The following is a 24,680-nucleotide window of genomic DNA, read 5'->3' as shown; positions in this document are numbered from 1 at the left end:
ACTAACAGAATAAGTAAAAAAAAAAAAAAAAAAAAGTGCTTACTTACATAAAAAATATGCATATTTTACCTTTAATGAGCAATATTAAAAGTGGTATTATTAATATGCTACAGTTAAAGGGGCATTATACACTAGATTTTTATTTGCATAAATGTTTTGTAGATGATACATTTATATAGCCCATCTGGGTGTGTTTTTGTAAAAAAATATATAGTTTTGCTTATTTTTAAATAACATTTTGCTGATTTTCAGACTCCAAGCCCCAAAGCTTTGACATACAGACTTGAGACTGCTTCTGTTTGTAAAATGAGTCTTTTCATAGGCAGGGAGGGGGAGGTTCTGCTATCAGCCTTTTTCAGTGGGTGTCCCAGGCTTATCTCATTAACAGTGTTAAATTGGGAGCTTCTAAATAAGTTTTTTAAAAGGTTTTACACTGGATTTATATATCAGTATCTGTGCATATTATTCTTTATAGTAATGTATTGCATGCAGTTAAATAAAAATTGGTGTATACTGCCCCTTTAACATCAGCTTTGGATCTGAAATGCACTGGGTCTGGAGCTGTACAAAGCCAGTGATTGGCAGGTACATCATATGCCAAACATAACTGGTTCAGCATTTATCTCCGGAACAGTACTCCATTTCCAGGACAGTTATAAAAGTTATCCTGCACTGAAAACCCCACCTGAAGTTAGACACTTTTTCGTTATTCCTTATTCAAAATCTAATGGGGATTTCAATGTTAAAAAACAAAAAACAAAGAAAAAATATAAAAAAAACGAGGCTTTGTGTCACATGAGTACTACCCACGTATACCCCAGACTGAGCAGAATTAAATAACACCATAGTTAAGTCCCTAACTTGAGGATAGGACCCCTCAAGAGCACCCTTAATCCACTGCTCCTATCCTCTCTAACAGGTGATAATACAAATACACACATCATATAAACATCTGCCCTATAAAAACTAGGGTTTGTGTCACTTAGTGACTACTACTCAAATATATCCCAGACTGAATAGAATTGAATGACACCAAAGTGCACTGCCCCTATCCACTCTCATAGGTGATAATGCAAATGAAGACATCATATAAACATCTGACCTATAAAAACTAGCCTTTGTGTCACTTAGTGACTACTATCCAAGTAAACCCCAGAGAGAGCAGAATACAATTACATAAAACTTAGGACCCTAACTTGGGGATAGGACCCTGCAAGAGCCCCCTAAATGCACTGCCCTTATCCACTCTCTTAGGTGATAATGCAAACATATACATCATATAAACACCTGTCCTATAAAAACTAGACTTTGTGTCACTTAAAGGGACAGTTTATTTAAAAAAGTTCTCCCCTTTAATTTGTTCCTAATGATCCACTTTACCTGCTGGAGTGTATTAAATTGTTTACAAAGTATTTCCATTAACCTTATATTGGCATTTGAAATAGTTTAGTTAGACTGTGGTATCCCCACCCATCCTGGAAGTTTTTGGCCTCAAGGCCAAGCTGTGTTAACAAAGCCAGTAGAATAAATTAAACTCCCAGTGGGTTACAGAAGAGATAAGGTAATAAAATGTTATTTTCCATTGTTCTCTCCAAGTATTGATGATTGGTTTATGGACAGATATAAGATAAAGAAGCAGGTATATGAGCACAATGTGATAACATAATGAGATCTGATTGTACCTACAAGCGCAACCCATTTTATTAGGCTGTGGCTTCAAAACACAAAATCAGCTAATTCATGTACACAAAAAAAGCAAAATCTCATGCATTTTATACTCTGCGTCTGATAAAAAATTGGAAACACATTAAGGGAAAAATGATTTTATAGTATACTGTCCCTTTAATGACTACTACCCAAGTATACCCCAGATTGAGCAGAATCAAATGACACCAAAGTGGCACTCTAATTTAGGGATAGGACCCCTCAAGAGCCCCCTGAATGCACTGCCCCTATCCACTCTCATAGGTGATAATGCAAATATTATTAACACCTGCCCTATAAAAACTAGACTTTGTGTCACTTAGTGACTACTACCCAAATATACCCCAGACTAAGCATAATCCAATGACACCGAAGTTAAGACCCAACTTTGGGGATAGGACCCCGCAGGAGCCCCCTGAATGAACTGCCTCTATCCACTCTCATAGGTGATACATACATCATATAAACATCTGCCCTCAAACACCAGGCTTTGTGTCACTTAGTGACTACTACCCAAATATACCCCAGACTAAGCAGAATCTAATGACACCAAAGTTAAGATCATAACTTGTGGATAGGACTCCTCAAAAGCACCCTGAATGCACTGTGTTTGTCATTCTCACCTATAAGAGTAAATAGGGTCTTGCAGGGTCCTATCCCCAAGATAACTTTGGTGTCATTTGATTCTGCTAAGTCTGGGGTGTACTTGGATAGTAGTCACTGACACAAAGCCTAGTTTTTATAGGGCAGATGTTTATATGATGTGTGCATTTACATTATCGAGAGTGGATAGGGGCAGTGCATTCAGGGTAATTTCAAAGGGTGTTATCCCCAACTTAGGGTCTTAACTTTGTTGTCATTGGATTCTACTCAGTCTGGGATAGACTTGGGAAGTAGTCATTAAGTGACACAAAGCCTAGTTTTTATAAGGCAGATGTTTATATGATGTATGTAGTTGCATTATCACCTATGAGAGTGGATAGGGGCAGGGTATTCAGTGTGCTCTTGATGGCTTTGATCCCCAAGTTAGGGTCTTAAATTTAGTGTCATTTGATTCTACTGAGTCTGGGGTATACTTGTGTAGTAGTCACTAAGTGACAAAAAGCCTAGTTTTTATTAGGCAGATGTTTATATGAGGTGCATATTTGCCTTATCACCTATGATAATGGATAGGGGCTGTGTATTCAGTTTTTTTGAGGGGTCCTATCCAGTGTTCCCTCTAAGGCCAGTTTTGTGTGCGGCCCAGCAGTGAAACAGTTAATTAGGCAACCACACCCTGCAATTAGCAAACACTACACAATGCAGATAGCAAGGTATGGTTTTCTTGTTAACTGTTTCACTGCTGGGCTGCACACAAAACTGGCACAAAAACACTGGTCCTATCCCCAAATGAGGCTCTTAACTTTGGTGTTATTTAATTCTGCTCAGTCTGGGGTATACTTGGGTAGTAGTCACTAATTGACACAAAGCCTAGTTTTTATAGATCATATGTTTATATGATGTATGTGTTATGGGAGTTAAAAGGGGCAGTGCATTTAGGGGGCTCTTGCAGGGTCCTATTTCCAATTTAGGGTTCCAAGTTTGGAAAGTAGTCACTAAGTGACACAAATAGTTTTTATAGAGCAGATGTTTATACGATGTGAGCATTTCCATTATCACCAGAGTGAGCGTGGAAAGGGGCAATGCATTTAGGGGGCTCTTGAGGGGTCCTATCCCCAAGTTAGGGTCTTAACTTTAGTATAATTTGAGTAGTAGTCTTCTAGATTGTAAGTTCCCACGGGAATAGGGCCCTCAATACCTCCTGTATGTGTTTGTAAATGTTGTCCTGTATCCTACAAGTCTTGTATTGTTTTATTTAAATGAATTGCATCCATGGACAGCGCTGCGGAATATGTTGGCGCTTAATTTATAAAGTATAACAATAATAGTAGTCACTAAGTGACACGAAGCCTAGTTTTTATAGGTCAGATGTTTATACAATGTATGTGTTTGCCATTATCACCTAAGAGAGTGGATAGGGGCAGTGCATTCAGGGGGCTCCTGCGGGGTCCTTTACCCAAGTTAGGGTCTTAACGTTGGTGTTTTAGGATTATGCTTAGTCTGGGGTATACTTGAGTAGTAGTCACTAAGAGACACAAAGCCTAGTTTTTATAGGGCAGGTTTCTATATGATGTATGTTTTTACATTATCAACCATGAGAGTGGATCAGGGCAGTGCATTAAGGGGGCTCTTGAGGGGTCCTATCCTCAAGTTAGGGTCCTAAGTTTTATGTAATTGGATTCTGCTCTCTCTGTGGTTTACTTGGATAATATAGTAGTCACTAAGTGACACAAAGCCTAGTTTTTATAGGGCAGATGCTTATATGATGTATGTATTTGAATTATCACCTATGAGAGTGGATAGGGAGAGTGCATTCAGGGGGCTTTTGAGGTGTCCTATCCCAAAGTTAGGGTCTTAACTTTAGTGGCATTAGATTCTGCCAGTCTGGTGTATACTTTTGTAGTAGTCATTAAGTGACACAAAGCCTAGTTTTTATAGGGCAGGTGCTTATATGATGTCTGTATCACCTATAAAAGTGGATAGTGGCAGTGCATTTAGGGGGCTCTTGCAGGGTCCTTTCAACAAGTTAGGGTCCTAACTTTGATGTAATTGGATTCTGCTCTCTCTGGGGTTTTCTTGGATAATAGTCAATAATAGGGCAGATGTTTATATGATGCATGCATGTTCAATATTATCTATGACAGTGGATAGGGGCAGTGCATTCAGGGGGCTCCTGAGGGGTCTAATCCCCAAGTTAAATTCCTAACTTTGATATTATTTTGTTAAGCTCAGTCAGGGGTATGGTTGGGTAGTAGTCATTAAGTGACACAAAGATTATTTTTTGTTTTTATTTAACATGGAAATCCTCAGATTTTGAATAACGAAAGTGTCTAACTTCAGGTGGGTCGCTAAAAAAGCAATCACTGTGGAGCTTGGTGAAGGATCTGAATCATGAAGTATTGCAATCAGGCTTATGATGACAGTGGAAACGCAATTTTCAAACTGCAGGAAAAGTAGGAACATTAAACATAGGATTTCCTCTTAATTGTCACTTTTTCAAGTTTTCTTACTCAATGTTTCACTGGATAAGAAAAATGTATCGCTTGCTTAATCAGCAAACAAATTTGTAATAGACTTTAGCAAATCCGTATCATGCCTGAGCTGGAAAGTCATAGACGAGCCCTGTTACTTGAATGCAATGAACTAAAGGTAGCTTTATTTTTAGGTAGAATTGTAATTAGTATTTGAATTGATATTGAAGCAATTATAGAAGAGCTGCATATACATCCATGCAGTGCATATATATTGGATGTGAAGGAACTGCAAAATAAACTCTTTATAAATGTTTTACTATTAGTAACAAAACCTCAGCTGGGCCAGTGTTTTTCAACCAGTGTGCCGCGAGAGATCCTCAGGTGTGCCAGACTGACAACAGTGTGAGATATTTTTTAAACTTTGCTTGTTTTTTACTCCCAGTGCAGGGGTAGTTTGAGGCATGGCAAAACAGCACAATACATACAGTATGTGTGCGTATGTGTGTATATATATATATATATATATATATATATATATATATATATATATATATATATATATATATATATGCTGTATTAGGCTACAATGTGTGATTTTTTTTAAATTTTGGGATGGTGGTGTGCCACAGGATTTTTTAATGTAAAAAAGTGTGCCACGGCAAAAAAAAGGTTAAAAATCACTGAGCTGGGCAACTCATCTAGGGTACAGCGGCCAATCAGAATGCAGAGACTGTGCTTACTCCAGCGCCTCTGCATAACTTGTCCGTCCTTCACAAAGCGTGTATGCAGTGTACAAATCCTTCACATACCTGTGCACTGCCTATTCATATATCAGCATACAGCGCCCGTATATGTGTGTTTGTTTGCGATCACTTTAATAAATCAAAACACTAAATAAAACAGATGATTGCACCGTAGCAATACGTAACAACAACACTGGGCTCTAATGTCATCGCCAGCGCTCGCTCACACATAGTAAGGTGCCTCTCACCTTCTGACCCCCGGCTCAAAGAACCTTCGAAACAGGTCGAACACACTCATGATTCACCACCACCAGCTCTGCTGAACCATAACACTAACCCAGCTGGAACTTTACCAACACCGTACTTCCGGAAATCGTCAAATGACGCTTCCGCCACACTTCAAGAAAGCCATGTAATGTCATTTACGTAACGTGCATTTCCGCCATGATTTAGTTAGCATATACGTCACTTCCGCCAGTTTAGGTGAGTTTTACGGTACCCAGGCAGTGTGTGCTTTGCTTGTGAGCTGTAGTGTACTTAAAGATAGCGTGCGCGCTGATTGCGGTTTCTTACTCGTAACACGGGTGAGTGCCGAAAAGCCAGGTGAACTTATTACACGTTATAACAGCAGAGATCTACTTCAGTTACAATATCTACATTAACGCCCTCAAAAATAGTTTCTAACTTTGACAATTAAATGGCGTCTTAAATTCATTTTACTTTAACAGTGTGACTAATATTTAAAACAATAGGCTTCACAACTGAACACTTCAAAAACACAATTAGAGGGACAGTCTAGTCCAAACTAAACTTTTAAGATTCAGATAGGACAGGTCATTTTAAACAACTTTACAATTTACTTTTATCACCAATTTGGCTTTGTTCTCTTGGTATTCTTAATTGAAAGCTAAACATGATATATATTTATATGCTAATTTCTTAGACCTTACTGGGCACCTCTTATCTGAATGCATTTTGACAGTTTTTCACCTCTAGAGGGTGTTAGTTCATGTGTGTTATATAGACAAAAGAACTGAGATAAGGGGCAGTCTATTAATGTAACTGTTATTAATGTATCTGTTTTGCAAAACTAGTGAAAGGATAATAAAGGGATTTTCTTTATCTTTTAAAACAAAAATTATAGTGTAGACTGTCCCTTTAAATGGCCATAGGACAAGCTAGATCATAGTATTTCAAACCATCTGATAATCGTAAGCACCTACCACTATTATGTAGACTGCTTAATTGTTATATTAGGACTTGTAAAAGTAGGAAGAATGTTTACGGGCTAAATTTTTTTTTAAAAATGAGTAGGTAAAAAAAAAGTATAAGAGCGCAGATCTTGATTTAAAGTGAAGGTCAACTTCACGCAACTGCTCCACACACTTAGTAACTAGGTAGTAAGATATTTACAGAAGAATGCAAAATTAAGAGCTATGGTTTCATGATTAGAAGTTTAACACATTTAGAAAATAAAATTATTGGTTAAACTTTGCAAATTGAGGGTGGGTTTAATATCTGTGCCGGACAGATAGCTCAGCATGCAGGTTGCAGGTTCAATCCCCAGCAAGGTCCACTCAGCTTTTCATCCTTCTGAGGTCAATAAAATGAGCAGCCGCGCTTTACAAGTACACACTACATACATACATTTCACTATTTTTTTTAAAAACTTTACATTTTGAGCGCTCCAACAATAAGCACATCTCCCCCGCCCGGCATTTTGTCAAATTGATTGACAGATGAAGATTCTTAAAAGAACGAATCCTTGTTTCCCCCCGGCCCCTGACGTTTATGCAAAAGGGCTGAACGCCCCAGGGAAAAACAAGGATTTGTTCTTTTAACCCTTTGAGTGCTAAGCACTTTTCCACCTAGGTGCTAAGCTGTTTTAAGTTTATTTTTGTTTTTTAACTTTTTTTTTTCAGATCCCCAAGACTTACACTGTTGAAAAGGCTAGGTGATTACCTTTCCAATGGTGGGTCTTGGGGGTCTGTAGCTGCTTAGATGCCTGAGATACAGCCTTCTAAGCAGCATGACTCCTGCTCCTATACTTAACATTGTGAATTTTAAATAAAGTTGCGTGTGACGTCAATGCGCATAACGTGAAGCCCCGGCGATGTCTGTCACTATGCAGGCCCTATCACCGGGGTAGGAGTGGGTGGGAGCCCCCAGATCTCCCTCAAGGTGGGAGAGTGATAGCAACGGCTCTGAGCTTATTGTCGGAGCGCTCAAAAAGGTAAAGATTTTAAATAATGAAATATAAAAAAATTGTTGAATTAAACCCACCCTCATTTTGCAAAGTTTATCCAATGCCGTGGGGCAGTTGCGTGAAGTTGACCTTCACTTTAACTTGTACACACAATTAAAAGAAAACGCATTTTTACAACTTTTATATCACTATATTACAAAATTAAACCACATTTGGAAAGAAGAAAAAAAATATAATAAAACAGATTAGTCAAAAGAAAAAAATGATGCTGAGCTCACTGGTGTGTTGTCCTTGAATGCAAGATTACAGAGACAGAAAAAAAAGTTTAATAGTTACTAAAACGCAAATATAAATAAATTTGAGGCCATTCAGAAATGCAGCTGTGTTTTTCTTTTATATATACAAGACACATTAATCCATTAAATTTATAACACAGTACAAAAAACACGTCAACTAATTCAGCATACAATGCAAATTTCGTAGCAATCCATCCTAGGTATACAGAGACTGCTCACAAGAGAGAGCTGGCCCTTTCTCTTCTCTTACCTCTGAAAAAGAGATAAGGAAGGAAAAGAAAAAGAAAAAAAAATAGGATAACAAAAAAATAAACCAGCACTCTCTTTAAATAGCGAGCTTTTCAAAATCCGACTGCAGAAAATTGGGAGAAAAAATACAAATTCTATATTACATATAACAATAAGGATGGATAGAGCCAGTAAGGCTCTGTGGGGCAGGGGAGAGAGGATATTCTTGACGTATGTGCTGCTCCTGTCGTGCCTTTGTCCTACACCCAATTGTGGGTGGCATAGCCTGCTGTTAGTTGGTTCCCCAACTGTAGCTGCTGTACGCCGATTTGTTGGCCTGAGACTTCTGTGGCATGGAGGGTCCTTGGTTCCGCTGACCAGCACCACTCTGTTGGGAAAATAATTAAAACAGTTTCATCACAAAAGTAATAAAGTCTTGCTAATTACCTTTAAACAACAAAGTGTATGTATGAATTGTGTAATTTAATACCCAACAGAAATAAAGGTGCCTTTCATATAACTTTACCTGCACGCTAAATTTGGAATACTACATATTTTTGATTAAAACAGTCTCAAGGGGAATGCTAGTATAATACTGTACGGTAGCAATTTACAGATCTGTAGCCAAACACAGTAACTAGGTAATGTTGTAAGATATTTACAGAAGAATCCAAAATTAAGCGCTATGGTTTCATGATTAGAAGTTTAACACATTTAGAAAATGTTACTTGGGGACGCCATAGTTTTACTGACTGCAAATGGATCATAGGGAATATCTGCCACCAACCACATTATAGGGCTATTCTAGTGAAAATATCATTGTAATTTTATAAATAGGAACCCAGCAAGTCTGTGCTTCAAGTAATGCTCAGGAGCAGCATGTCCCGAGCGGTACTTTGTGTTTTTAAACACAGAGTTTCAGCATTGACAGTGATAAAGTCACATGTACTGAGCTGGAATAAAAAGCCATTAAACATATTAAAGGGAAACAAATTTTACAGTAAACATTCCCTTTAAAGCTAATAAAGGGACCTTACTAGTTAGTCTGGTTTCAGCCAAAATAACGGTATTTGTGTATAGAAAGATTATTGGCTATCGATCACAATACTCCTTGACAGTACGAATCTATTCAAACAGTTTTATTCACAACACCACAAAGCTTGTGTAATAGCACATCACAAATTGCAAAGATGAAACAATTTTAGCAGAAGATAAAAAAACAATACAACTCTTTACAATTTGTCCACTTCTACCTAAAGATGTGATAGTCCAGAACATCCTGAATTCCTTTTACTATGTGTGTCCCAACTTCATATATTGTCATTTATATCTAGATGATCCCCAACAGTGTTGGCAGTATATCCAAATTTGCTATAACATTGGTGGCCAATTTGCTAATACATGAGGGGCCACATATGATTAATAAAGTTATATTTATATTTTAAATGTACAGTAAACACCATGCGTTTTATATAAAATGTTTAGTTATACATAAAACAACTTTACAATATACTTTCATTCTTTATTTTGCTTTTATTTTCCATGCAATTTAGCTCTGAAAAGTGTGGCTTTTCTAATTCTCAGAAATGAAAAAGCACACTGCAGACCTATCAATAATGCTAACCATGCTACATAACTTTCTCTAATGGGCTTTAACAGATTAGAACTGCAAACAAAATACACTTTATACTAACAATATGACAGGGGCTAGCCCTATCAGCTGCAGACTCAAACTCACATTTGCTCCTCCAAAATGTGGCAAGTGGTGGGTGGCGTTCGACTATTGAAAAACAATCACAGCAGACAAGATGTTACTTTGTTTTTAAAAACTGTTTAAAGGTGACTGATAGATTATTCTAGGGTTGCACCGATACTGATACTAGTGTCGGTGCCGATGCCAAGTATTTGCATTAGTACTTGTACTCTTGCATATGCACCGATGCTTAAACCGATACCTCCAATTCCTACCCATACGCCATCTTGTGGCATTTTTCAAACTTCATGTTCCCATTTTATTTTAAGCTGGAGTGGAGACTTGACTAAAATTGTTCACTTCTGTTCTGCCAATACAAATTGCTGTTATTTGTATTATTGTACGTCAGAGCAGTGCTCCAAAAGCTGCTACTTTACAGCTGGAAGCCTACCTGGGAGAGATCACTGTACCTCATTCAGACAACCCCCTGAAGTACTGGGCCGTTAATAAACTGAGATTTAATGGCCCAAAAATATCTTTCTGACCCATGCAGTAGTGTGAAAAGTGAAAGTTCAGCTTAGCGTCAAACAACCTTACTGATAGCTGAAACGCTTCTGTTCCTTAAAGGGAGAGTCAAGTCCAAAAAAAAACTCATGTTTCAAATAGGGCGGTCATTTTAAACAACTTTCCAATTTATTTTTATCACCAATTTTGCTTTGTTCTCTTGGTATTCTTAGTTGAAAACTAAATCTAGTAAGGCTCATATGATAATTTCTAAGCCCTTGAAGGGAAGAGCTAGTTCATGGGAGTCATATAGATAACATTGTGATCACACCCGTGGCTTGTGGCAGATACTGCACTAATTAGCTAAAATGAAAGTCAATAGATAATAAATAAAATGTCATGTGATCAGGGGGCTGTCAGAAGATGCTTAGCCCCAAGGCAGAACATGCTGTGATCTGAGATGTCATCGCAGAAAATGCATGTCTGCAGAAAGACTGGGATACAGGCGGGAACTGTATGCGTTTTTGCTTTGCAGTGTTGCTCCACATCAGTCTGTTCTCTTCAAACAGCACTGTGCTCTGGCTGCACTGTATAAGCATCCCTTAACACAGTGCAGCCAGAGTGAAGCACTGTCTAAAGAAACACATTGCAACTGATGCTTTAGTGCAACTTGCCTAATTTTAATTTTGATTTCAAAATTGCCTACCGAAAAAAAAAATCTCGTTGCAGATAGTGAAAAAACATTTTGCTTCTGGGATGCTTAGATACAAGTTAATCACAGAGGTAAAACGTATATTAATATCACAGTGTTGGTTATGCAAAACTGGGGAATGGGTAATAAAGGGATTATCTATCTTTTTAAACAACAAAAATACTGGTGTTGACTGTCCCTTTAATAAGAACTTGCCACTAACTTTTAAACAATTATACTAATTGCTAGATTGCCTGTTATACTGCTAGTTCTCATCTTGCACAATAATGCTCAAAAAATACTGTACTTTGAAGAACATCCTTAGCCAGGGCTGGACTGGGAATAAAAAGCAGCCCTGGAAAATATGAAGACCAGCCCCATTTTTCTTAAAGGGGATTACTGGGATACGCCTTCCCCAATATTATTTTCAGAATTAAATTATATTACTTTGTATTAAGTACAAATGTCAGATTGATGAGTTTATATAGACACCCTACAACCCAATTGCATCCAGTAATCACCCCTTTAAATTGTAGCTTTCTAGTCCCAGTTGCTGCAGCTGTTATTTATTGTTGTTGTTATTAATATATGTTGTTGTAATATTTTTATTTATAAACATGTTCTGTGAACTTTGTGACAACAAGCACATAACACTATTATTTCAAAATGTCTTTTGAGATACAGTTCATAATTATAAAGAAGCAATCTTAAATCATTAGTCTGTATTGTGCTTGGTAAACTGTCATGACATAAAAAAAGTATTGGTAATTGGTATCTGAGTATTTGGAAAAAAAGGTATCAGTGCTTGTACTCGGTCTTAAAAAAAATAGTATTGGTGCAACCCTATAGAAAGGCAACAATGTTTACTGTCCCTTTTTAAAAGTGTTAAAGACACAAATAGCAGCTAAAAATGTACAGTGGCACAAGGCCCTGCTGTAGGAAAGGTTACAGTGCACCCTTTATTTCTCTCCCCTCCAGAAGTCCCCAAAGCACACATTTGTGTTTCCTCTAATTCCGGGAGCCATAAAAAACATAATTTATGTAAGAACTTACCTGAAAAAATTAATTTCTTTCATATTGGCAAGAGTCCATGAGCTAGTGATGTATGGGATATACAATCCTACCAGGAGGGGAAAAGTTTCCCAAACCTCAAAATGCCTAAAAAATAATTTATGCTTACCTGATAAATTTATTTATTTCCGGATATGGTGAGTCCACGGAATCATCAATTACTAGTGGGAATATCACTCCTGGCCAGAAGGAAGAGGCTAAGAGCACTACAGCAAAACTGCTATATATGTCACTTCCCTTATCCATAATCTCCAGTCTTTCGGCCGAAGGAAAAATGGAAAAAGAAGATAACACAAAAGTGTAAAGGTGCCTGAGGTTTTAGAAAACATAACTGTCTTAAATAAAGGGTGGACTATGGACTCACCATATCCGGAAATAAATACATTTATCAGGTAGGCATAAATTATGTTTTCTTTCCTAAGATATGGTGAGTCCACGGAATCAATTTCTAGTGGGAATCAATACCCAAGCTAGAGGTCACAGATAAGGGAGGGACAAGACAGGTACCCCTAAACAGAAGGCACCACCGCTTGAAGAACCCTTCTCACAAAAGAAGCCTCAGCTGAGGCAAAAGCATCACATTTATAAAACTTTGAAAAAGAGAAGTAGCTGTAGCTTTCTGACCCTTGCACTTCCCAGAAAAACAAAGCAGAAGACTGAAGAAAGTCCTTAGTCGTCTGAAGATAGAACTTCAATGCATGCACAACATCTAGGTTGTGCAATAAACGCTCCTTAGGAGAAGAATTAGGACAAAAAGAAGGAACCAAAATCTCCTGATAAATATTCTTGTTTGAAACAACCTTAGGTAGGAAACCTAATTTAGTACGTAAAACCACCTTATCAGAATGAAAAACAAGGAGAATCAAACTGCAGAGCCGAGAGTTCCGAAACTCTCCGAGCAGAAGAAATAGCAACAAGAAACAAAACTTTGATATCTAAGGAATGCATAGTTTTTTTTTTTTGTTTGTTTTTTTAACAAGGGATATAATACAGAACCAAAAAAAAAAAAAAAAAAAAAAAAGGTTCTTAAATAAATGTTCCCTTTAAATTTACCAAATCAAGAAAACATACCCCAGGTAACACTCTACACCTCAGCAGAATTACTGAGGTGCCCTACCTGTCCTGCAACCCGCAGCAAATAAGTGCCAAATTTTTCCCTGCTACATAGAAAAATAAAATTGGCACTTGCCTTAATATTCATTTGTCCGGCAGCAGGACAGCTCACCTGGTTTGAGAGGATGCCATCCCTCATATGGACCTGTGGAAATACAGAAAGACTGAGTAAACTCTAAATAGGGCAGAAAAATGTTTTGGGAAAACGCAGTGAGGATTATACCCCACAAGTTCCCAATTGCTTAAAAGCCACCACTGCCCTACTGAAGAGACTGACATAGGCTAAGGCTAGACCCTTTAGAAAGATCAAAGCAAACCTACTCTGCTTTGACCTACAATCAAGTTTTTTTTTTTTTTTATTTAGACACCAAAACTTCACCTCCTCCTTGCACCGCAGGCAAAGAGAATGACTGGGGGTTATGGGTAAGGGAAGTGACAAATATAACAGCTTTTCTGTAGTGCTCTTTGCCTCCTGGAACTGGAAATATAATTGTGCTTTTATACAAAAATCATAACCACCAACAAAAAAGGGTGGGCCTCATGGACTCTTGCCAATATGAAAGACATGAATTTATCAGGTAAGTTCTTACATAAATTATGTTTTCTTTCATGTAATTGGCAAGAGTCCATGAGCTAGTGATGTATAGGATAGAAATACCCAAGATGTGGAAGACCACAAAAGAGTCACTAGAGAAGAAGGGGTAAAATAAAAACAGCAATTTTCCGCTGAAAAAAATTAAATCCACAAAAAAAGTTTCTCATAAATTTAAAGAAAAAAACTTAAAATATTAGCAGAAGAATCAAACTGAAACAGCTGCCTGAAGAACTTATCTACCAAAAACTTCTTCAGAAGAAGCAAATACATCAAAATGGTAAAATTTAGTAAATGTATGCAAAGAAGACCAAGTTGCTGCTTTGCAAATCTGATAAACTGAAGCTTCATTCTTAAAAGCCCAAGAAGTGGAGACTGATCTAGTAGAATGAGCTGTGGTCCTCTGAGGCGGGGACTGACCCGCCTCCAAATAAGCCTTATGAATCAAAAGCTTTAACCAAGATGCCAAAGAAATGGCAGAAGCATTCTGACCTTTCCTAGAACCAGAGAAGACAACAAATAGACTATAAGTCTTCCTGAAATCTTTAGTAGCTTCAACATAAGATCTTTCAAAAGTATTCTTGGGATTAGGACACAAGGAAGGGACAACAATTTCCCTACTAATGTTGTTAGAATTCACAACCTTAGGAAGAAATTTAGACAAAGTCCGCAAATAACAGCCTTAGCCTGATGAAAACTCAGAAAAGTAGACTCACAAGAGAGAGCAGACAATTCGGAAACTCTTCTAGCTGAAGAGATAGCCAAAAGAAACAACACTTCCAAGAAAGTAGTTTAATATCCAAAGAATGCATAGGCTCAAAAGGAGGAGCCTGCAGCGTCTTCAAAACCCAATTAAGACTCCAAGGAGGAGAGATTGATTTAATAATAGGCTTGATACGAACCAAAGCCTGAACAAAAAAGTGAATATCAGGAAACTTTGCTTTCATAGAAAGATTGCTGAGATTTGTCCCTTCAAAGTACTTGCAGACAAACATCCAAACCATCCTAAAGAAACTGTAAAATTCTAGGAATTCTAAAAGAATGCCAGAAGAATTTATGAGAACACCATGAAATATAGGTCTTCCAAACTCGATAATCTTCCTTGAAGCTGACTTACGAGCCTGTAGGATAGTATTAAATCACTGAGTCAGAGAAACCTCTATGACTAAGCATTCAATTTTCATACCTTCAAATTTAACGATTTGAGGATCCTGATGGAAAAACGGCCCCTGAGACAGGTGGTCTGGTCTTAGAGGAAGTGGCCAAGGCTGGCAACTGGACATCTGGACAAGATCCGCATACCAAAACCTGTGAGGCCACGCTGGTGCTATCAGAAACGCATACGATTGTTCCATAATGATCTTGGAGATCACTCTTGGAAGAAGAACTAGAGGCGGAATGATAAGCAGGTTGGTAAAACCAAGGAACTGATAAAGCATCCACCATCTCCGCCTGAGGATCCCTGGACCTGTATAAGTACCTGGGAAGTTTCTTCTTTAGATGAGAAGCCATCAGATCTATTTCTGGAAGACACCAAATCTGTACAATCTGACAAAATACATCTGGATGGAGAGAAGACTTCCCCGGATGTAAGGTCTGACGGCTGAGATAATCCACTTCCCAATTGTCTACACCTGGGATATGCATCGCAGAAATTAGACTAGCTGGATTCCGCCCAAAAAAGTATCCAAGATACTTCTTTCATAGCTAGGGGACTGCGAGTCCCACCCTGATGATTGACATATGCCACAGTTGTGATATTTTCTGTCTGAAAACAAATGAATGGTTCTCTCTTTAACAGAGGCCAAACCTGAAGAGCCCTGAAAAAAACACGGAGTTCTAAAATATTGATTGGTAACCTCGCCTCTTGAGGTTTCCAAACCTTGTGCTGTCAGAGATCCCCAGACAGCTCCCCAACCTGAAAGACTTGCATCTGTTGTGATCACAGTCTAGGTAGGACGAACAAAAGAGGCCCCCTGAATTATACGATGATGGTCTAACCACCAAGTCAGAGAGAGTTGAATGTTGGGATTTAAGTATATCAATTGTGATAGAGTATATTCCCTGCACCATTGATTCAGCATACAAAGCTGCACAGGTCTCAAAGGGGATAGCTGCAGAGGTCTCATAAAGGGGATAGCGTCCGATGCTGCAGTCATGAGACCTAAAACTTCCATGCACATAGCCACTGAAGGGAATGATTGAAACTGAAGGTTTCGACAAGCTCAAACCAATTTCATTTGTCTCTTGTCTGTTAAAAGGGACACTGAACCCAAATTTATTCTATCGTGATTCAGATAGAGCATGCAATTTTAAGCAACTTTCTAATTTACTCCTATTATCAAATTCTTTTCATTCTCTTGGTATCTTTATTTGAAATGCAAGAATGTAAGTTTAGATACCGGCCCATTTTTGGTGAACACACTGTGTTGTTCTTGCCAATTGGTGGGTAAATTCACCTACCAATAAACAAGTGCTTTCCATGGTCCTGAACCCAAAAATAGCTTAGATGCCTTATTTTTCAAATAAAGAAAGCAAGAGAACGAAGAAAAATTGATAATAGGAGTAAATTAGAAAGTTGTTTAAAACTGCATGCTCTATCTGAATCACGAAAGAAAAAATTTGGGTTCAGTGTCCCTTTAAAGGGACAGTATACACTCATTTTCATATAACTGCATGTAATAGACACTACTATAAAGAATAAGATGCACAGATACGGATATAAAAATCCAGTATAAAATGGTTTAAAAACGTACTTCGAAGCTTTCAGTTTAGCTCTGTTGAAAAAGCAGCTGGAAAGCCCACTGCAAGTGGGAAATAAGACACTCCCCCCTCCCCCTTCTTTTGAGTATGAAAAGACACTTTACACAAACAGGAGCAAGCTGTAGAAGGTAGCTGACGGTATTCAAATAAAACTTTGGGGCTTGGTTAGGAGTCTGAAAATCAGAGCAATGTTATTTAAAAATAAGCAAAATTATACATTTTTTTAAAAAACAAACTTTATGGGCTTCATAAATAGATCATCCACAAAACATTTATGCAAAGAAAAATGAGTGTATAATGGCCCTTTAAGGACAGACTCATGGACACTGAATCTATCTGGAAACCTAAAAAGGTGAACCTTGTCTAAGGAATCAAACTCTTTGGTAAATTGATCCTCCAACCATGTCTTTGAAGAAACAACACTAGTTGATTCGTGTGAGATTCGGCTAAATGTAAAGACTGAGCTAGTACCAAGATATCGTCCAAATAAGGAAACACTGCAATACGCTGTTCTCTGATTACAGATAAAAGGGCACAGAGAACCTTCGAAAAGATCCTTGGAGCTGTTGCTAGTCCAAATGGAAGAGTAACAAATTGGTAATGCTTGTTTAGAAAAAAGAGAGTCTCAGAAACCGATAGTGGTCTGGATGAATCGGAATGTGAAGATATGCATCCTGCAAGTCTATAGTGGACATATAATGACCTTGCTGAACAAAAGGTAAAATAGTCCTTATAGTCACCATCTTGAAAGTTGGGATTCAAAAACTTCAGATTCAGAACTGGCCTGAATTAATTTTCTTTCTTTGGGACAATGAATAGATTTGAATAAAACCCCAGATCCTGTTCCTGAAACGGAACTGGTATCATTACCCCTGAAAGCTCTAGATCTGAAACACACTTCAGAAAAGCCTGAGCCTTCACCGGATTCGCTGGAACGTGAGAGAAAAAAAAATCTTCTCACAGGCGGTCTTACTCTGAATCCTATTCAATACCCTTGAGAGACAATACTCTGAATCCACTGATTTTGAACAGAATCTGCCCAAATCTCTTGGAATAATTTCAATCTGCCACCCACCAGCTGAACTGGATTGAGGGCCGCACCTTCATGCCGACTTGGGGGCTGGCTTTGGTTTCTTAAAAGGCTTGGATTTATTCCGACTTGAAGGTTTCCAATTGGAACCAGAGTCTTTAGGGGAAGGATTGGTTTTCTGTTTCTTATTCTGTTGAAAAGAACGAAAACGATTAGAAGCTTTAAGATTTACCCTTAGATCTTTTATCTTGAGGCAATAAACTCCCTTCCCCCAGTGATGGTTGAAATAATTGAATCCAACTGAGAACCAAATAAATTGTTACCTTGGGAAACAAAAGATAGTAATCTAGACTTAGATACCATGTCAGCATTCCAAGATTTGAGCCATAACGCTCTTCTAGCTAAAATAGCTAAAGACATAAATTTAACATCAATTTTGATGATCTCAAAAATGGCATCACAGATAAAATGATTAGCATGTTGAAGCAAACGAACAATGCTAGACAAATCAGGATCTGTTTCCTGTTGCGCTAGGCTATCCAACCAAAAGATTGATGCAGCCACATCATCAGCCATAGAAATGGCAGGCCTGAGAATATAGCCAGAATATAAATAAGCTTTCCTTAGATAAGATTCAAGTATCCTATCTAAAGGATCTTTAAAAGAAGTACTTTCTTCCATAGGAATAGTAGTACGTTTGGCAAGAGTAGAAATAGCTGGCAACGGGTACAACCTTTTAAACCTAGAAGACGGAATGAAAGAAGTACCAGGCTTAATCCATTCCTTTCCTTAGCAATCCCATCAGAAATAGCAGCAGGAACTGGAAGAACTTCAGGAGTAACCACAGGTGGTTTATAAACCAAATTTAAACGTTTACTAGTTTTGATATCAAGAGGACTAGACTTCAATATCCAAAGTAACCAACACGTCTTTTAACAAGGAACGAATATACTCAATCTTGAAAAGATAAGTAGATTTGGCAATGTTATAACGTCTGAGGTAGGATCTTCTGAATCAGAGAGATCCTCATCAGAGGATATTTCAGTGTGTTGTCGGTCATTAAAAATGTCATAAATTTTATGAGAAGTTTTAAAAGACCTTTTACGTTTATTAGAAGGCGGAATAGCAGACAAAGCCTTCTGTATCGCATCAGCAATATTTTTCATATCAACAGGGATATCATGTACATAAGATGTTGAAGGAACAACAAACTGTACTAGTACTGATGGAAACATTTTCTGCGTGCAAAAGCTTATCATGACAACTGTTACATACTACAGCTGGAGATATAATCTCAGCTAATTTACAACAGATACACTTAGCTTTGGTAGAACTGTGATCAGGCAGCAGGGTTCCAACAGTTGCTTCTGAGACAGGATCAGATTGAGACATCTTGCAAAATGTAAAAGAAAAAACAACATTAAAGCAAAATTTACAATTTCCTTATATGGCAGTTTTAGGAATGGGAAAAAATGTAAACAGCATAGCCCTCTGAGCATATAGGAAGTGGGGTGAAAAATAAACTAAATTTTTTGGCGCCAAGTATGACGCACGACGCAAAAGGTAGTTGAATTTTTTTTTGGTGCCAACAACATCCGGCAATGACGCAACTTGCGTCACATCAGACGCAACATCGTGCAAGGAAACCCGGCGTCAACGCAATAAATAACAGCATTTTGCGACCTCGCAAGCCTAATTTTGCCCGCGAAATTTAAAGAAAAAAAAAACATTCAATTTGAAAAAAAGGACTAGACCCCGGGTAAGAAAAATAAATTCCTCAAACATTCTTCCCAAACTGAAACCGACAGTCTGCAAAAGGAAATATACATAGACCTGACTCATGGCAAATATAAGTACAGGTTAGGATGTGGGTAGCGCCCGTGGGCTAACTGCATAAGAATATACCTTACTTGAAAAATATTGACAACAAGATAATCAAAATTACTCTTGCTAGAAAAAATAAGGATGTGGCGTCTCTTAAAAAACTTTCATAAAGAACTTTCAATTATAATTTATGTACACATAAGTTATCCGTATAATTTAAGAACCAATTAAAACATTCCTTCATTCATAAAAATATGAGACATTTATTAACATATAAAACCAATTGGAGTGACACCAGTGTCAGAAACACTATCACCCACAGGCCTTAACAGTGAACTAGATTTGAACTTTATAGTAAAATAAAAGATTGTATAAACAATAACATGTTGCCCCTTTAACAAATTGTCTGATGAATAGAAAACCCTAGGAAGAAATAAGATCTAAAAAGATCTAAGAGTCCATTAAAATTCTCTATTTGAAATGAATAAGAAATTAGTAATAATTTGTTGATACACCTGCATATTGTTAACAAAATACTAGTAAAATATTCTAAAATGACTACTGAGTTAATCCTAAAGATTATGTGTGTGAATATATATGTGTATAAGTAGGATTCTCCATAATGGTTTATAAAAGAATTGAGGAGCAGTTTAGCTAACTATTATCTGAAACATCTTAAAGAGCAGTTATGAATGAAAAGAAGAAATCCTATTATCATCCTGAGGATAAAAATAGCTAAAAATAAATTCCAAAGAGAACAAGGCTACAATTAAAAATGAATGAAGAGTTAAAAAATGAATGAAGGGTTAATGTTTAGCCCTATAAAGAGAAGGAGCATGAAAACATAATTTATGCTTACCTGATAAATTCCTTTCTCCTGTAGTGTAGTCAGTCCACGGGTCATCATTACTTATGGGATATTAACTCCTCCCCAACAGGAAGTGCAAGAGGATCACCCAAGCAGAGCTGCTATATAGCTCCTCCCCTCTACGTCACACCCAGTCATTCGACCGAGAACCAAACGAGAAAGGAGAAACTATAGGGTGCAGTGGTGACTGGAGTATAATTAAAAAATTTAGACCTGCCTTAAAAAACAGGGCGGGCCGTGGACTGACTACACTACAGGAGAAAGGAATTTATCAGGTAAGCATAAAACATAATTTATGCTTACCTGATAAATTCCTTTCTTCTGTTGTGTGATCAGTCCACGGGTCATCATTACTTCTGGGATATAACTCCTCCCCAACAGGAAATGCAAGAGGATTCACCCAGCAGAGCTGCATATAGCTCCTCCCCTCTACGTCAGTCCCAGTCATTCGACCAAGAATCAACGAGAAAGGAGTAACCAAGGGTGAAGTGGTGACTGGAGTATAATTTAAAAGATATTTACCTGCCTTAAAACAGGGCGGGCCGTGGACTGATCACACAACAGAAGAAAGGAATTTATCAGGTAAGCATAAATTATGTTTTCTTCTGTTATGTGTGATCAGTCCACGGGTCATCATTACTTCTGGGATACCAATACCAAAGCAAAAGTACACGGATGACGGGAGGGATAGGCAGGCTCATTATACAGAAGGAACCACTGCCTGAAGAACCTTTCTCCCAAAAATAGCCTCCGAAGAAGCAAAAGTGTCAAATTTGTAAAATTTGGAAAAAGTATGAAGCGAAGACCAAGTTGCAGCCTTGCAAATCTGTTCAACAGAGGCCTCATTCTTAAAGGCCCAAGTGGAAGCCACAGCTCTAGTGGAGTGAGCTGTAATTCTTTCAGGAGGCTGCTGTCCAGCAGTCTCATAGGCTAAACGTATTATGCTACGAAGCCAAAAAGAGAGAGAGGTAGCAGAAGCTTTTTGACCTCTCCTCTGTCCAGAGTAAACGACAAACAAGGAAGAAGTTTGGCGAAAATCTTTAGTTGCCTGCAAGTAGAACTTGAGGGCACGAACTACATCCAGATTGTGTAAAAGACGTTCCTTCTTTGAAGAAGGATTTGGACACAAGGATGGGACAACAATCTCTTGATTGATGTTCCTGTTAGTGACTACCTTAGGTAAGAACCCAGGTTTAGTACGCAGAACTACCTTGTCTGAGTGAAAAATCAGATAAGGGGAATCACAATGTAAGGCTGATAACTCAGAGACTCTTCGAGCCGAGGAAATAGCCATTAAAAACAGAACTTTCCAAGATAGCATTTTTATATCAATGGAATGAAGGGGTTCAAACGGAACACCCTGTAAAACGTTAAGAACTAAGTTTAAACTCCATGGTGGAGCAACAGCTTTAAACACAGGCTTGATCCTAGCTAAAGCCTGACAAAAGGACTGGACGTCTGGATTTTCTGACAGACGTCTGTGTAACAAGATGGACAGAGCTGAAATCTGTCCCTTTAATGAACTAGCTGATAAACCCTTTTCTAAACCTTCTTGTAGAAAAGACAATATCCTAGCGATCCTAACCTTACTCCAGGAGTAACCTTTGGATTCGCACCAGTATAGGTATTTCCGCCATATTTTATGGTAAATCCTTCTGGTAACAGGCTTCCTAGCCTGAATCAGGGTATCAATAACCGACTCAGAAAAACCACGTTTTGATAAAATCAAGCGTTCAATTTCCAAGCAGTCAGCTTCAGAGAAGTTAGATTTTGATGTTTGAATGGACCCTGTATCAGAAGGTCCTGTCTTAGAGGTAGAGACCAAGGCGGACAGGATGACATGTCCACTAGATCTGCATACCAAGTCCTGCGTGGCCAAGCAGGTGCTATTAGAATTACTGATGCTCTCTCCTGTTTGATTTTGGCAATCAATCGAGGAAGCAGCGGGAAGGGTGGAAACACATAAGCCGTCCTGAAGTTCCAAGGTGCTGTCAAAGCATCTATCAGAACTGCTCCCGGATCCCTGGATCTGGACCCGTAGCGAGGAAGTTTGGCGTTCTGGCGAGACGCCATGAGATCTATCTCTGGTTTGCCCCAACGTCGAAGTATTTGGGCAAAGACCTCCGGATGAAGTTCCCACTCCCCCGGATGAAGAGTCTGGCGACTCAAGAAATCCGCCTCCCAGTTCTCCACTCCCGGGATGTGGATTGCTGACAGGTGGCAAGAGTGAGACTCTGCCCAGCGAATTATCTTTGATACTTCCATCATTGCTAGGGAGCTTCTTGTCCCTCCCTGATGGTTGATGTAAGCTACCGTCGTGATGTTGTCCGACTGAAACCTGATGAACCCCCGAGTTATTAACTGGGGCCAAGCCAGAAGGGCATTGAGAACTGCTCTCAATTCCAGAATGTTTATTGGAAGGAGACTCTCCTCCTGATTCCATAGTCCCTGAGCCTTCAGAGAATTCCAGACAGCGCCCCAACCTAGTAGGCTGGCGTCTGTTGTGACAATGACCCACTCTGGTCTGTGGAACATCATCCCTTGAGACAGATTGTCCAGGGACAGCCACCAACGGAGTGAGTCTCTGGTCCTCTGATTTACTTGTATCTTCGGAGACAAGTCTGTATAGTCCCCATTCCACTGACTGAGCATGCACAGTTGTAATGGTCTTAGATGAATGCGCGCAAAAGGAACTATGTCCATCGCCGCCACCATCAACCCGATCACTTCCATGCACTGAGCTATGGAAGGAAGAGGAACGGAATGAAGTATCCGACAAGAGTCCAGAAGCTTTGTTTTTCTGGCCTCTGTTAGAAAGATCCTCATTTCTAAGGAGTCTATAATTGTTCCCAAGAAGGGAACCCTTGTTGACGGGGATAGAGAACTCTTTTCCACGTTCACTTTCCAGCCGTGAGATCTGAGAAAGGCCAGGACAATGTCCGTGTGAGCCTTTGCTTGAGGAAGGGACGACGCTTGAATCAGAATGTCGTCCAGGTAAGGTACTACTGCAATGCCCCTTGGTCTTAGCACCGCTAGAAGGGACCCTAGTACCTTTGTGAAAATCCTTGGAGCAGTGGCTAATCCGAAAGGAAGCGCCACGAACTGGTAATGTTTGTCCAGGAATGCAAACCTTAGGAACCGATGATGTTCCTTGTGGATAGGAATATGTAGATACGCATCCTTTAAATCCACCGTGGTCATAAATTGACCTTCCTGGATGGAAGGAAGGATAGTTCGAATGGTTTCCATCTTGAACGATGGGACCTTGAGAAATTTGTTTAAGATCTTGAGATCTAGGATTGGTCTGAACGTTCCCTCTTTTTTGGGAACTATGAACAGATTGGAGTAGAACCCCATCCCTTGTTCTCTTAATGGAACAGGATGAATCACTCCCATTTTTAACAGGTCTTCTACACAATGTAAGAACGCCTGTCTTTTTATGTGGTCTGAAGACAACTGCGACTTGTGGAACCTCCCCCTTGGGGGAAGTCCCTTGAATTCTAGAAGATAACCCTGGGAGACTATTTCTAGCGCCCAAGGATCCAGAACATCTCTTGCCCAAGCCTGAGCGAAGAGAGAGAGTCTGCCCCCCACCAGATCCGGTCCCGGATCGGGGGCCAATATTTCATGCTGTCTTGGTAGCAGTGGCAGGTTTCTTGGCCTGCTTTCCCTTGTTCCAGCCTTGCATTGGTCTCCAAGCTGGCTTGGCCTGAGAAGTATTACCCTCTTGCTTAGAGGACGTAGCACCTTGGGCTGGTCCGTTTTTACGAAAGGGACGAAAATTAGGTCTATTTTTTGCCTTGAAGGGCCGATCCTGAGGAAGGGCGTGGCCCTTACCCCCAGTGATATCAGAGATAATCTCTTTCAAGTCAGGACCAAACAGCGTTTTCCCCTTGAAAGGAATGTTTAGTAGCTTGTTCTTGGAAGACGCATCAGCCGACCAAGATTTCAACCAAAGCGCTCTGCGCGCCACAATAGCAAACCCAGAGTTCTTAGCCGCTAACTTAGCCAATTGCAAAGAGGCGTCTAGAGTGAAAGAATTAGCCAATTTGAGAGCATTGATTCTGTCCATAATCTCCTCATAAGGAGGAGAGTCACTATCGAGCACCTTAAGCAGTTCATCAAACCAGAAATATGCGGCTGTAGTGACAGGGACAATGCATGAAATGGGTTGTAGAAGGTAACCCTGCTGAACAAACATCTTTTTAAGCAAACCTTCTAATTTTTTATCCATAGGATCTTTGAAAGCACAACTATCCTCTATGGGAATAGTGGTGCGT

At 39.0% G+C, this 24,680-nt stretch overlaps 2 protein-coding genes across 10 annotated transcripts in view; both read right to left on the bottom strand.

Annotated features, from left to right (window-relative positions):
* HAX1 (HCLS1 associated protein X-1) overlaps nt 1-5,926 on the bottom strand; it is a 169,136-nt gene extending 163,210 nt beyond the window's left edge. The window contains exon 1 of the mRNA XM_053704459.1: nt 5,770-5,926. Coding sequence (XP_053560434.1) covers nt 5,770-5,819 — 50 coding nt within the window. The 5' untranslated portion in view covers nt 5,820-5,926. The remainder of the gene's footprint in view (nt 1-5,769) is intronic.
* Nucleotides 5,927-8,030: 2,104 nt separating this feature from the next.
* The window catches only part of UBAP2L (ubiquitin associated protein 2 like), a 283,364-nt gene continuing 266,714 nt past the window's right edge, over nt 8,031-24,680 (bottom strand). For 8 of the 9 annotated variants that reach the window (XM_053704446.1, XM_053704451.1, XM_053704452.1 and 5 more), the window contains one exon: nt 8,031-8,639. In XM_053704446.1, coding sequence (XP_053560421.1) covers nt 8,544-8,639 — 96 coding nt within the window. In that variant the 3' untranslated portion in view covers nt 8,031-8,543. Of the gene's footprint in view, nt 8,640-9,920; nt 10,032-24,680 lie in introns of those variants that run through there. The other variant, XM_053704448.1, reaches the window with a different exon arrangement.

This window comes from Bombina bombina, chromosome 1, assembly GCF_027579735.1.
Source record: "Bombina bombina isolate aBomBom1 chromosome 1, aBomBom1.pri, whole genome shotgun sequence".
NCBI classification, from domain to species: Eukaryota; Metazoa; Chordata; class Amphibia; order Anura; family Bombinatoridae; genus Bombina; species Bombina bombina.
This window is presented reverse-complemented; position numbering and strand designations above follow the sequence as displayed.